At 38.8% G+C, this 15,135-nt stretch overlaps 1 protein-coding gene across 4 annotated transcripts in view; it reads left to right on the top strand.

The window, feature by feature from the left end:
* LOC133650978 (receptor-type tyrosine-protein phosphatase gamma-like) overlaps positions 1 to 13,204 on the top strand; it is a 369,942-nt gene extending 356,738 nt beyond the window's left edge. For all 4 annotated transcript variants that reach the window (XM_062048807.1, XM_062048817.1, XM_062048833.1 and 1 more), the window contains 7 exons: positions 3,061 to 3,154; positions 3,387 to 3,463; positions 3,534 to 3,662; positions 4,970 to 5,116; positions 5,183 to 5,325; positions 6,975 to 7,110; positions 11,933 to 13,204. In XM_062048807.1, the coding sequence (XP_061904791.1) occupies positions 3,061 to 3,154; positions 3,387 to 3,463; positions 3,534 to 3,662; positions 4,970 to 5,116; positions 5,183 to 5,325; positions 6,975 to 7,110; positions 11,933 to 12,067 (861 nt within the window). In that variant the 3' untranslated portion in view covers positions 12,068 to 13,204. The remainder of the gene's footprint in view (positions 1 to 3,060; positions 3,155 to 3,386; positions 3,464 to 3,533; positions 3,663 to 4,969; positions 5,117 to 5,182; positions 5,326 to 6,974; positions 7,111 to 11,932) is intronic.
* The last annotated feature ends 1,931 nt before the right edge of the window (positions 13,205 to 15,135 follow it).

Genomic DNA, 15,135 nt, shown 5'->3' with positions numbered 1-15,135 from the left:
GGTACTTCCTGAATGTTTCCAACCGTATATCGTTTGTCTATCCCAGGGGTCGGCAACCCGCGGCTCCGGAGCCGCATGCGGCTCTTTGACCACTCTGATGCGGCTCAGCTGCATGCTTGCCGACCCCCCCGATTTTACCAGGAGATTTATGGATCTCAGTGCCTCTCCTAGATAACTCCCAGGGCAAATATAATCCTATTTTCAATCTAATTACTAAATTAAGGGTGTGCCCTAATTGCACTGCAATAATTGTCCCCTATAGCATTTACAAACAGCGTGCCAGCCCGGCCACATGTTGTATGTATCTTTTATTTGCACACGTAGGAGACAGCAAAGCATAGTTAGTCATCAGCCACACAGCTTACACTGACGGTAGCCGTACCGTATAAAACAACTTTAACACTGTTACGTTACAAATATGCGCCACACTGTGAACCCACACCAAAAAAGAATGAAAAACACATTTCTGGAGGACATCCCACTGTAACACAACATAAACACAACACAACCAATACCCAGAATCCCATGCAGCCCTAACTCTTCCGGTCTAGATTATACACCCCCGCTACCACAAAACCCCCCCACACATCAACCCCCCCCCACCCCCCTCCGTTCGTCGGTTGAGCGGAAGAGTTAGTGCTGCATGGGATTCTGGGTATTTATTGTGTTGTGTTTATGTTGTGTTACAGTGCAGATGTTCTCCAGAAATGTGTTTGTCATTATTTTTTGGTGTGGGTTCAAAGTGTGGCGCATATTTGTAACATAACAGTGTTAAAGTTGTTTTATACGGTACGGCTACCGTCAGTGTAAGCTGTGTGGCTGCTGAGCTAGTACGCCTTGCTGTCACTTACGTGAGCAAGCTGAAGCTGCACTCTACATGTGGCCGAGTAGATACATTGTTTGGGTAGGCTGTAGAGGGCACCAAAGGCAGTGCCATCACTCCCTGATATTCGGGAGTCTCCCGGAAATAATGAGAGGGTTGACAAGTATGACGCTATCAAGTGCCATTGATTCAAATCTCGCGGGCCGCACTGACATCAAATTTCCATATTAAAGTGCGTTCCGGTGCGTGTGTCTGAGACCCCTGGTCAACATAGCACAAAGCAATTAAAGCTTTGTATGCGGTGTTTTTCATTTTAAATTAAATTTTTTCTTTGTGGCTCCCATTATTTTCTTTAATTTGTGAAACTTGCCAAAATGGCTCTTTGAGTGGTAAAAGTTGCCGACCCCTGGTCTATCCCATTCTTTGGACTCATATTGAGCTAGCAAAACTAAAAAAAAAAAAGGCTAAAGAACATTTAAAAACACACAAAGTAGCAATTAGCAAAGTAGCTAACGACAGCACTGCTCTGCTGACTGAATGAGAAATGATCAGCGGATGTGCTGCCTGGTACAAAATGGCTGCCCTGCAGGCACACAATGGGTCGATGAAATGTTAGTACATAGACAAGGTTTGTGCAACAAAGCATATTTTTATTTGGTCTAAGATTCATTCATAATTTAAAAAGTTAGTCGAGAGAGGGCTTTGTAAATCGATGGATGTCATTGTTTCATTGTTAACTCATGTTTACACTTCAGTTGACAATGGTGGCTCTCACAGTTTATAAACACATTACAATGGCGAAAGGTTTACCCTGGAACAGATCACATGTATTTCTGTAATTTTCTTCTCAAATGTACTAAAGTACCGCATTTTCTGGACTATAAAGTTCACTGATATATAAGCCACGGCCACTAAATAAATAAAAAATAAAATTCATATATTAGCCACACCAGAGTATAAGCCGCAGATATATACATTTTGTTGTTAAATGAGTTATTTACATATTTTTGTAAATGTTTATTAATACACCTAAATTGTTTTCAAACGGTGTCTGTAACACAGCAGTAAAACAGCTGATCAAACAAAACAGAAGTCATCGTCATGGACCCACTAGCTGCAGACGCTAGCTCTCCAATCAGCTAAACAGACTAAATAACGATTACTGAGGAATTTGTGAAAACTGAAACAATACAAAAAGAATACCATAGTAAGTTAATAATACTAACACAGACACTTGTAAAAGTGTTAGCATAGTAGCTAATGCTAACAACGCTCGCTTGGTAGTATAGCACGCACAAATATAAATGAAAACACTACGACAGACATCACACATGGAAGGGTTTAGTAAATATGAATAGTTTTAGATATATTGTAAAACTTACAAACGTTGTTTGGAGTAAATGAAGAAATCATATGTAGAGAAAAGCTATGGAAGACGGAACTTTACTTGTACTTCCGGTTTAAAGCACTGAACAGAAGGAAATACTGTAGGCGTTCACTAAGTCCAATAGATGGTGCCATACCACAAACAATAACACACCTTGTCAATGTATTTGCATGTGTTTTATGAAAACTATTTGCATTATGGCTTTTAGCAAAGGAAATCCATAAATCAGTTGCACCGTTTTATAAGCCGCAGGTTTCAAAGTGTTGGAAAAAAGTAGGGGCTTACAGTCCGTAATTTACAGTAAACGCTGTGATTAACACCTTTATTCAATGAACTGCTAACTCTCGTGCAGTCGACACAAATGTAATCTACAAAAATAAATAGCCAGGATCTCTAATTAGCGCAGAGTTGATAAACAGTGATATTAACAGTTGTGGCTGTAGGCAAACTCTTGTTTTTGTTTAGTTTTTTTAAGATGGGTGGTCAGCATTTCTGCATGCACTTTAAAATGTTATTAGGCTGTTGGTGTAAAAGTCACGCATGTTATTTGTCGTACTGTTGTCAAAGCTATAAATGCAGTTTGCTCCTCACTGCTGTTACAACATTGGTTGTGTTGCTGCTGTGTTGTACTTGATATACTTGTGGTCAAGCGTCAGCTCTGTTTTCCTTTACTTTCTCATGCACGCCACATGATTTTTAAAGCTGAATTAACTTACTATATGACATGAGTTTTGACATGATGTTCTTTGTACTGGAGGTAAATTATTTAGGATTTTTGCCCAAAATGTAAGTCTCACTTCCTGTTTGTTGGGTTACCATGTGACTGACCTCTTCCCATTGTGTGTCACAGCTGCTGACGCAATGCAACAGTCGCTTGGTGGAATGTTTCAGCGCTCACAAAGATTGCAACAAGGAGAAGAACCGCAACTCCTCAGTGGTCCCATGTGAGTGTGAAGCTGCCATGAATAAACATGAAAGCATACATGATTAAAGACAATGCACAGTCCAAAATTAGAATATTCTTTACATAATCCCACAAGTTCATCCTTTCTATGGGGGAAATGGAGGTTGTGGTTGCTATGGCAACGGTGAGGAGCGGCAAGAAAATGTGCATTATCAGCCAGCATGATTACGGCGGCCGCCTCCTGACTCGAGTGTTTTTTTCTGCCTCTGCAGCCGAGCGAGCGAGAGTCGGACTCACGACTTTGCCTGGGATGAAAGGAACCGATTACATCAACGCGTCATACATCATGGTGCGCTCTCACCACGCCTCCACCGCCGTGCCGTCACTGGCACTGACCGCACGCCACTTTGTCTCCTCAGGGATACTACAGGAGCAATGAGTTTATCATTACCCAGCATCCTTTGCCACACACCACCACTGACTTCTGGAGGATGATTTGGGATCATAACGCACAAATTATTGTCATGTTGCCAGACAACCAGGGCCTGGTGAGCATTTTGCAAGACTCATGTATTTTATCTACTGTCAAATCTGCAATCTTTGCTTTGGCTTTTTCAACTAAGTTAAGTTTTCAAACTTGAGAAATAATCGCTTTTCTCCAATTATTACACAATTTATTGTATTACCAAAATGTTATTATTGTCAAATTCATGGTGATTATTAAAAATAGATTTCTAATTAATCCCTAATTTTAAAAAGAAAAGAAAAAAAAGGAAAAAAAAAAATATATATATATATATATATATATATGTATATATATATATATATATATATATATATACACACAGAGGCTATTTCATCCCTACAAGCCTGTTTCGGGCAGGTCTCCCTGCTCGTCAGTGGATTTTATAAAATTCCCTGAAGTATATCCTGCTTTACCCCAGTATTGAGCACTGTATAACGGATAAACCACAGAAACGTCGACTATATATAAAATATATATATATTTTTTTATTTATTTTTTTTTTTTTATTCACTCCTGTGCAGCCACTCAGACAAATCATATTGTTGATGTAGATTATATTATCTCCTGTACAGATTTATTTTAGGAAAGAGAAATGTTGGATACTTCTCTTGGGTGTATATTGTAGCGTCCCGGAAGAGTTAGTGCTGCAAGGGGTTCTGGGTATTTGTTCTGTTGTGTTTATGTTGTGTTACGGTGTGGATGTTCTCCCGAAATGTGTTTGTCATTCTTGTTTGGTGTGGGTTCACAGTGTGGCGCATATTTATAACAGTGTTAAAGTTGTTTATACGGCTACCCTCAGTGTGACCTGTATGGCTGTTGACCAATTATGCCTTGCATTCACTTGTGTGAAAAGCCGTAGATATTATGTGATTGGGCCGGCACGCAGAGGCAATGCCTTTAAGGTTTATTGGCGCTCTGTACTTCTCCCTACGTCCGTGTACCACTCCGTACAGCGGCGTTTTAAAAAGTCATACATTTTACTTTTTGAAACCGATACAGATAATTTCTGATATTACATTTTAAAGAATTTATCGGCCGATAATATCGGCAGTCCGATATTATCGGACATCTCTAATTTTAAGTAATATAAAATCACAGCTGTTTATCTATTTTATGAAGGAATGTAGTTAATCGTAGAACTGGCACCCATTGTTATTAAAAAAGTATTGATTTTGAATCCAGAATCGTTTTGAACCGAGAATCGTGTGGTGCCCAAAGATTCACAGCCCTCGTGTTTATTGTTGTAAGACACACATATGTTTGTCAGATAATGAGCAGAAGGGTGAAAGGGTTCTTTGAAGAAAAGGAACAAAAGATGTTTGCCTGCAGGCGGAGGATGAGTTTGTGTACTGGCCGAGTCGAGAAGAAGCCATGAACTGCATCGCCTTCACCGTCACGCTCATCAGCAAGGACAGACTTTGTCTCTCCAACGAGGAGCAGATCATCATCCACGACTTCATCCTGGAAGCCACGCAGGTACGAGCCCCGCCCCCCCCTCTGCACGGCTGCCTGTGTCTTGATGTCACTTCCTGTGTGCGTCAGGACGACTACGTGCTGGAGGTGCGACACTTCCAGTGCCCCAAGTGGCCCAACCCTGACGCTCCTCTCAGCAGCGCCTTCGAGCTCATCAAGGTCATCAAGGAGGAGGCCATGACGCGAGACGGCCCCACCATCGTACATGACGAGTATGTCGCTGCTACTTCATTACTCCATATTTCTACAAAACCAGTGAAGTTGGCATATTGTGTAAACCCTAAATAAAAACAGAATACATTGATTTGCTAATCCTTTTCAACCTATATTCAATTCAGTAGACTGCAAAGACAAGAAACTTAACGTTCGAACTGGTAAACTTTGTTATTATTTTGCAAATATTAGCTTATTTAAAATTTGATGCCTGCAACATGTTTCAAAAAAGCTGGCACAAGTGGCAAAAAAGACGGAAAAGTTGAGGAATGCTCATCAAACATTTATTTGGAACATCCCACAGGTGAACAGGCTAATTGGGAACAGGTGGGTGCCATGATTGGGTATAAAAGCAGCTTCCATGAAATGCTCAATCATTCACAAACAAGGATGGGGCGAGGGTCACCACTTTCAATTAATCAATCAATCAATGTTTATTTATATAGCCCTAAATCACAAGTGTCGCAAAGGGCTGCACAAGCCACAACGACATCCTCGGTACAAAGCCCACATAAAACTCACCCCAGTTGTTCACTTTGTGAACAACATTTCTCAACGAGCTATTGCAAGGTATTTAGGGATTTCACTATCTAGAGAAATCACTGCATTGAATGCCCGTGACCTTCAATCCCTCAGAGGGTATTGCATCAAAAATCGACATCAGTGTGTAAAGGATATCACCACATGGGCTCAGGAACCCTTCAGAAAACCACTGTCAGTAACTACAGTTCGTCGCTACATCTGTAAGTGCAAGTTAAAACTCCAGTATGCAAAGCAAAAGTCATTTATCAACAACACCCAGAAACTCCGCTGGCTTCGTTGGGCCCGAGCTCATCAAAGATGGACTGATGCAAAGTGTAAAAGTGTTCTGTGGTCTGACAACTCCACATTTCAAATTGTTTTTGGAAACTGTGGACGTCGTGTCCTCCGGACCAAAGAGGAAATTAACCATACGGATTGTTATAGGCGCAAAGTTGAAAAGCCAGCATCTGTGATGGTATGGGGGTGTATTAGTGCCCAAGGCATGGGTAACTTACACATCTGTGAAGGCACCATTAATGCTAAAAGGTACATACAGGTTTTGGAGCAACATATATTGCCATCCAAGCAACGTATTTTTCATGCTTATTTCAGCAAGACAATGCCAAGCCACATTCTGCATGTGTAACAACATTGTGGCTTCGTTGTAAAAGAATGCGGGTACTAGACTGGCCTGCCTGTAGTCCAGACCTGTCTCCCATTGAAAATGTGTGGCGCATTATGAAGCCTAAAATACTAAGACTGTTGTACAACTTAAGCTGTACATCAAGCAAGAATGGGAAAGAATTCCACTTGAAAAGCTAAAAAAATTGGTCTCCTCAGTTCCCAAACGTTTACTGAGGAAAGGCCATGTAACACAGTGGTAAAAATGCCCCTGTGCCAACTTTTTTGCAATGTGTTGCTGCCATTAAATTCTAAGTTAATGATTATTTGCAAAAAAAAAGTAAGTTACTGTTCGGACATTAAATATCTTGTCTTTGCAGTCTATTCAATTGAATATAAGTTGAAAAGGATTTGAAAATCATTGTATTCTGTCTTTATTTACAAAGTGCCAACTTCACTGGTTTTGGGTTGTGTATGTTCTCTCACAAATGCACACTTGTTGCAGGTATGGAGCTGTGTCAGCAGGTAAGCTGTGTGCCCTCACCTCGCTGTCTCAGCAGCTGGAGAACGAGGGCGTGGTCGACATCTACCAGGTGGCCAAGATGATCAACCTCATGAGGCCCGGGGTCTTCACTGACATTGTAAGATCTATAGTACTGCTAATAATACTATGTGTTATACTACATGTAATACTAACAACTAGTCTTTACTGACATTGTAAGATCTATAGTACTGCTAATAATACTATGTGTTATACTACTTATAATACTGACAAGTAGTACAAATGCTACTCATCACCAACATCGTAAGACCAATAGTGCCACTAATACTACTTTGTGTAATACTACATGTAATAATACGTATAATACTAACAAGTAGTACAAATACTAGTCTTCACTAAAATTTTAAGACCAGTAGTACTACTAATAATACTACATATAATATTAAGAATTAGTACAGTAGAGTCTTCACCTACATTATAAGACCATATAGTACTAGTAATAATATTATGTGTAATACTACATGTACAAAAATGCAGGCTAACATGTTAGTGATGGGTGTTACACTAACCAAATTTGGAAATATTTGGTTAGCATGAAATGCTAATGCAATTAACACTATTATTTTAGCACAAAACACAAACTTTTTTTTGAAAACAATGATATTAGCTTAGCACGTTTTTCGATGGCGTTTGCTGACTTTCATTTAGCAGCATTAGTGAGGAACATTCAAACTATGGCGAGTCTGAATGGACAAACTCCAGCTTTCAGAACTCTTCATTAGTTTTAGCTTTTGTGAGGAAAAAAAAAGCACAGCTTCTAAAACAATTAGCAAACATCAGTGTAAGAAAAGTGGCGCTAGTTAAAAATATTTATTGCATTTTCTTTTGTCATTGCAAATATTCAAACATATTTAAAGGGGTCAAAGTATGATTTTTTTGTTCAAGTTTTAAAACCCTTCATTGTGGTCTACACAACATGTAATGATGGTTCTTTGGTAAATGTGCATGGATTTGGTTTTACAGACCTATTTACAAGCCTTTTTTTTTTCCTCCCTTTGAAAACAGCTCGTTTTGAGAGGCAAAGTTGTCCCCTCCTGACCACGCCCCCTCACGCCCGGCAGAAATGTTTTGTAGATTTTTTAGCTTTCTCGCTTGTATTGTGCACTTTAGACATTCTTTTACGTATTGCTCACATTTGCTTTCTTTTATTTAGACTAGCCCAGGGTTGTCAAACTCAAATACAGAGTGGGCCAAAATTTAAAACTGAACAAAGCCGCGGGCCAAGATTGAACAAATTAACCTTTTAATAGGGACCCAAACAAGTTTTGCATTGAATATTGAACAAGCAAGGCTTGTATAACTTTATAGTGACATGCAAAATCGAGTTTCAAATAATAATAATAGTAATTAAAAAATATCAATGGCATATCAAATACAATTTAAATAAAAATGTAATGCCTCTTTTCTATTTGCAGCCTTCTGAGGTAAATATCAACATTAACTTTTTGCACAGGCTAATAAATTTGAAAATAAAATAACAATGAATAAACCAACCATTCAGGACTTTAAACTGCTAAGTTTGCAACACACTGATCTAATCTGATGTGCCCAAGCCAGATACTTGGCATCTTTTCTTGGATGCTAGTTCATTAATGTCAGGGCTCAGGCTTTGAGCTGAGGCAACCTTCATTATCGAACGAAGGTGTTCATCAGTCATTATATCTCGTAGTCCACCCGGACCACAGTCTTGGGGGCGTGCTTTAAAGGCACTGCCTTTAACGTACTCTACGAGCTGTCGTCACGTCCGCTTTTCATCCATTCTAACAACGTGCCGGCCCAGTCACAAGATATGAGCGGCTTCTGTACGCACACACACGTGAATGCAACGCACACTTGATCATCAGCGATACGCGTTACACTGAGGGTTGCCGTATAAACAACTTTAACACTGTTACAAATATACAGTACGCCACACTGTGAATCTACACCAAACAAGAATGACAAACACATTTCGGGAGAACATCCGCACCGTAACACAACATAAACACAACAGAACAAATACCCAGAACCCTTTGCAGTACTAACGCTACAAAATACACCCCCGCTACAAAATACACCCCCGCTACAAAATACACCCCCGTTACAAAATATTACCCCGCTAATTATAGTATGAGAATTAGCGGTGAATGCGGTGTCATTATATCTCGTAGTCCACCCGGACCACAGTCTTGGGGGCGTGCCTTAAAGGCACTGCCTTTAACGTCCTCTACGAGCTGTCGTCACGTACGCTTTTCATCTATTCTAACAACGCGCCGGCCCAGTCACAAGATATGTGCGGCTTCTGTACGCACACACACGTGAATGCAACGCACACTTGATCAACAGCGATACGCGTTACACTGAGGGTTGCCGTATAAACAACTTTAACACTGTTACAAATATACGGCAAGTATAGTAGCGGGGGTGTATTTCATGAGAATATTTCATGAGAATTAGCAGTGAATGCGGTGTTACCGCGGCACAGCCGCTATATATAATCGGCGGGCCAGCTCTAGTGTTAATTTGATATCGCCTCAAGGGCCAAGTGAAATTACATGGCGGGCCAAATTTGGCCCGGAGGCCAGAGTTTGACACCCATGGACTGGCCGAGTTCATAGCGAAAGTGCGTTTAACACCGAAACAAGATCAAAAACAAATAATATCAAGATGTTATTACAATGGGAAATAATAAACATTAAATGTATATCAAACAAACCTTTAACGAAGTGATCACTGCAAACTTGTGCGATTTTTGACTCTGCTTCCTTGGACTGTGTGCCACTTTTGTCATCCTCTTTCGTAAACTCTTGCACTCTTCCGCCCTTTTTCATACCTCTACGAGGAACGCTGAAGAAGCGTTTATCCTTTTTGCGAGGGAGGCAGTCAGGGTCCAGAGGGAGATCCAGGGAAGCGAGGCGACGGAGGATGCTGCGGGAACAGGGAAACGACAGGGACAAGTCAGCACAAGGAGCAAGGGAATATGGAGAGCAGACACAGGAGAGGAGCCAGAGACGCAAACTTACTGTCAGACAGAGAACTACGTTCCGGCGCCGGATTGTCTGCTGCGTTGGTCTTTATACTGTCGAGCCTCATCAGATCCAGGTGCGCCAATTGCAGATTGCCCGCAGCCTTGTAGGAGCGGGGTGCGCAGGGGTGTGTCCAGGTGCTCTCTCAGCGGAGCTTCTTGCTGCTCCAGCAGCGGAGGAAATGACAGTATGAGCATGTGCCGTAACGACGATAGGGCGAAACCATCCTTGCCTAGGCACATCCTCCTGGTCTTTGAAGTATAAATATTTGGGGTTTTGGCACCAGCTGCTGGACTAGATCTAAGTCTATGAGCGGTGAAACGTCTTCCAAGACAAAGCAAACAGTCCAGTCGCGATGGATTGAGCCCCTGAGATGAAAACCAGAGACATTTACGTCTTTCCCCGTTAAAAAATGACATGCCCAATCTAAACTTATACAAACACATTACTGTCTGAGCATGTAAGATATTCGATTGTGCAAACTGACCTACAAGCTGCGCTCCTGTAGAACGGAAGAAACAATTCTGAAACACAACACAAATGGAGATGTTTTTTTAACAACTTTATTAACACAGACGCAGGTGTTTACAACAGGAAGCGAGCTGGCGTGATGTCATATAAAACCGGAAATGAAGCCAACTAAAAACCCAATTTGCCTTTGTTAATAAAATGTTATCAATAAAAACAAATTTAAAAAAATCTTACATATTAAAATGAAAGACAAATAAACTCAAACAAACATTTAATGTTGTTGTTTTTTTTCAAGAAAGTGTATTGTCTATTTTGGTTAATTAAAAAAAACTTTGTTAAAAATATTTCAGTGTGTATAAGTACTTTTTGAGCACATTCAACAATAACACCATGTTAATGATAACGTGATCATTTTGCCCACAATAACCGTGATAGGAAATGTACCTATCATTACAGCCCTATAACAATCTAACATATAGTAATAAAAATATAATAATCATAGTACAATATATAGTATAATAATACTCATACCGTATTTTCTGGACTATAGAGCACACCTGTATGTAAGCCGCACCCGCTAAATAAAAAAATAAACAAAAACATATGTCCATATATTAGCCGCACCGAACTATAAGCCGCAGGTATGTAGGTTGTAAAATTAGTTGTTTACACAGAAATATTTTCTAAATGTTTATTTTTATACCTTAATTGTTTCCAAAAGGTGCCTGTAACAAGGCAGTAAATTGGATGATCAAACAAAACAGAAGTCATCGTCATGGACCCACTAGCTACCGAATCAATTAAACAGACTCAATAATTCCACGGTGACGTTTTGGTGAATTTACAAAACTGAAACAACACAAAATGAATGCCACTGTAAGTTAATAATACACTTGTAAACATGTTAGCGTATTGACTAATGCTAACTACGCTAGCTTGATTACATTACAATAGCACGTACAAATATTTATGAAAATACTCCTACAGACATCACACATGGGTCGTTTTAGTAAGTAAAAAAAATGGTTTTAGTTCTATTGTAAAACTTACAAACGTTGCTTGGAGTGATGGATGAAGAATCCATCCGAGTAGAAACGCTATGGAGAAGAAGAAGGAACTAGAATAAGGAGCGGCACTTGTACTTCCGGATGAAAGCATATAAGGCAATAATACATTATAGACATTCACCCCGCAGCAAACAATGCAGCACAAACAATAACACATCTTTTCTGTGTATGTTGAAAATTATTTGTTGAAATCTAAATATTATGGAACAAAAGTAGCAGGTTTAAAAACAATATCAGAGTCAGAAGTACTTTATTAATCAAATATTATAATATAATAACATTGATAATGATTAGATCTAATATGAAAGTATAGAATGTAGTAAGATGATACAGTAATAATAATAATGATGTGTTGCAGGAGGAGTATCAGTACCTTTACAAAGCCATGCTGAGCCTGGTGGCTAACGGCGAGTGCGGCCCGATGCACACGGACTCTAACATGATGGCGGCAATGGAGTGCGAGCCTGCAGAGAGTTTGGAGTCGCTGGTTTGACAACTTTCTCTGCCCTCAAATCCTCCTCGAGGCCTTTTTTGCCAGACGATTGATTCAAGGACTTTTTATACGGACATTTTTGGATATTTATGTTTTCATCATTTGTGGCGAAGGAAGGAAACTTCTCCACTTTGCACTCCTTTAACGGACCTTCATCTTGGAGGCACGAAGGTCAGGAACGTGAACCATTCCAAAGTCACCTGCTTTTGTTGCCATGGAAACGCCACATCCAACGTGAACTTGCTTTTTACAGGGATTTCTATTGTTATACTGTTTTTGTAATATATACCTATATCTATATCTCTATGATATCCCAACTATCCAAACACGTTGCCTACAGTGCGTGTGATAATTATTATTATTATTATTATTATTACAGTACGTGTGGACAGGCTGTGTTCGTGCTGTGGGCTTGGATCCCGTTCGCCCTGCTTTCCTTTTCTTTTGAAAGGGAACTGAATTTTCAAAAACTCACTTTCTTTTATTCTACCATAATAAAAGAAAATTGCTAAGAAGTGCATGAAGATGTTGTACTTTTACTGCTTTGAGGTCAGAGCTCAAATTGGCCCTTTTTTTTTTTTTTAAACATTCCCAGTGAATTAATTGTGTTTTGTCTCCAGTGGAAATGAAAAGTGAAGCTCACCAGTGAGCATCTTGTTTCTTCTAAAAGGACCTCTTTTTCTTGGCAAAGCATCATATAAGGCCGAGTTACACGTTTGTTTTATTGTTTTGATTTTAGCATCGTTTGAATGTCATTAAAATGATCCGTTCACTTTGGCACTTTTGTTTGTTGCTCACTATTGTTGTCACTGTTGCTCGGCCTTCTTCAATATAGCAAACATTTAACGGCTTTATTTTGCTGCTTTTCTTTCCTGTCAATATTAGTAGTATTATTCACCGAAAGACCACTTTATTTATTTTATATTTTGCATTTACTCACCAAAGATGTCTGTTTGCAACATACACTTTTGTTTTCTTCAATGTTTTTTCCACAAGCTTGGCAAATACCTCGGGACAGTGGTAATACCTTGAACATACAAAACAATGAATTTATGGACGTTGTTTTTATCCAGCGAGCGGTGAGAAACAACGATTACTTTTGTCAAGATGTACCTAATAAAGTGACAAGTTCATGAAAACGCCCACTTGGTTCGCCTGTGTTTGTGTCCTCACTGTGGTCAAAATAGTAGGTACACCTGCACAATCTAATAAGATCTTCCCTAAGATCGTTTACCTTTTTATTTCAACATAACTCAAGTGAATAAATATCCACTTTATTGTTGTGCAACAGGAAATATTCCATGCTAAGACCTGCAAGCAAACATGTTTTAATGGTTAACATCTAATAAAATCAATTCACTAATGCACAATTTGGTCCACTTTTAGTTCAGTTCACTTGTCTATGTGAACAAGAAAAGGTAGATGAACTTCACACCAGGAGAAGCATTTGGTTTTTGTATTTCTTAAATTCATATACTGTAACAAACTGCTAATTAAGAGATCAAGACGAAATATAATACTATCAAATTGGTCCCATTCATGTTTTGATACAGTAGGGAAGGAATTCATATGACCCGTTTTCAAGGTGAATTTTGCGTGAGAGGAAGAGGTGGGGGTTAATTGTTTTGCAATGCAGTCTGCTGAAAATGATGGAAAGTGCCATTCTACATAGCAACAGATGCTGAGGTCAAATTTGGAATTGCCACAAAACACAATTTAAGATATTCAACACTCTACTGCCAACTGGTGGTTAATGTGGATAGTGCAAGCGCCAAATGTGTCGCGTTCCATGTGTCAGGTAAACCGCGACAAATGGAGCCTTATGAATCCCCTACATTACTACATTACAGTACTTCTAACACTACTATAGTTTTCTAGTGTATTGTTTTTATACTATATTTCCAATTTAAAAGTTTGGTTTTATTTTCAAAAGGCATGTTTTATGTTAAAATTGTAATGTTTTGGGGGTCAAGCACCAATTAAAGTGATTCAAAACTGCTGCCATCTGGCGGCTAAAGTTAACAGTGCACCACCAAATCGTCACGTTTCATGTGTCAGGTAAACTGCGACGAATGCAGCCGTATGAATCCCCTTCCTACTGTAAAATAAAACATCTGGAGTCAACATTTCTTACCTTCTATCGTATTTGTATGTAAAGTACAGGAGCTATCTTCCATGAAAATGTACTTTGTATGATTAAATATCTATTGATCAATCATTGATCAATGCATTTATTTATTCATATATTCCTGTATTCATCCATTCATGGATTTATTTTTTAATTTAGTTACTTCTTTTATTCATTCATGTATTTATTTTCAATTTATAAATTCCTTCATTCATCCGTCCATTTAATTATTCATTCATCCATCCATTCATTCAATAATTAATTAATTCGCTTATTGTTCCTTACATTCTACTGATTTGTATGTGAAGTACATGAACTGTCCTCCATGAAAACATACTTTGTATGATCACCTCTGTTTTGTCTGAAAGTCCAGTTTAGAAAAATATTGGATCTTGGATATGCTATATAATCCTCCATATTGGCAGATACATCCATTCATCCACACATTTATTTTTCAATTAATTTAGCCATTCATCATCCATCTATTAATTAATTTCTGTATTTATTCATTCATCCAATGATCTTTACCTTCTACAGTATTTCTATGTGAAGTACAAGAACTATCCTCCATGAAAACGTACTTTGTGTGATGTCACCGTTGTGTCTGAAGGTGCAGTTTACAGAAATATTTGATCTTGGATATATAATTCTCCATATTGGCAGATACATTCATTCATTTATTCATTCATTCATCAATACATTTAATTATTCACCAATTAATTCAGCCATTCATTAACTCATCATCTATTAATTAATTATTTTGTCCATTCATTAATTTTTCCTTACTATCTATAGTATTTGTATGTGAAGTATATGAACGATCCTCCATGTAAATGTTCTTGATGATCATTTATGTACGTTTTTATTCATTCATTCATTTATTCATTCAGTGTTCCTTGTTTGTATGTGAAATACATGAACTATCCTTTGTGACAACATA

The sequence above is a fragment of the Entelurus aequoreus genome, linkage group LG01 (assembly GCF_033978785.1).
Source record: "Entelurus aequoreus isolate RoL-2023_Sb linkage group LG01, RoL_Eaeq_v1.1, whole genome shotgun sequence".
NCBI lineage: Eukaryota > Metazoa > Chordata > Actinopteri > Syngnathiformes > Syngnathidae > Entelurus > Entelurus aequoreus.
This window is presented reverse-complemented; position numbering and strand designations above follow the sequence as displayed.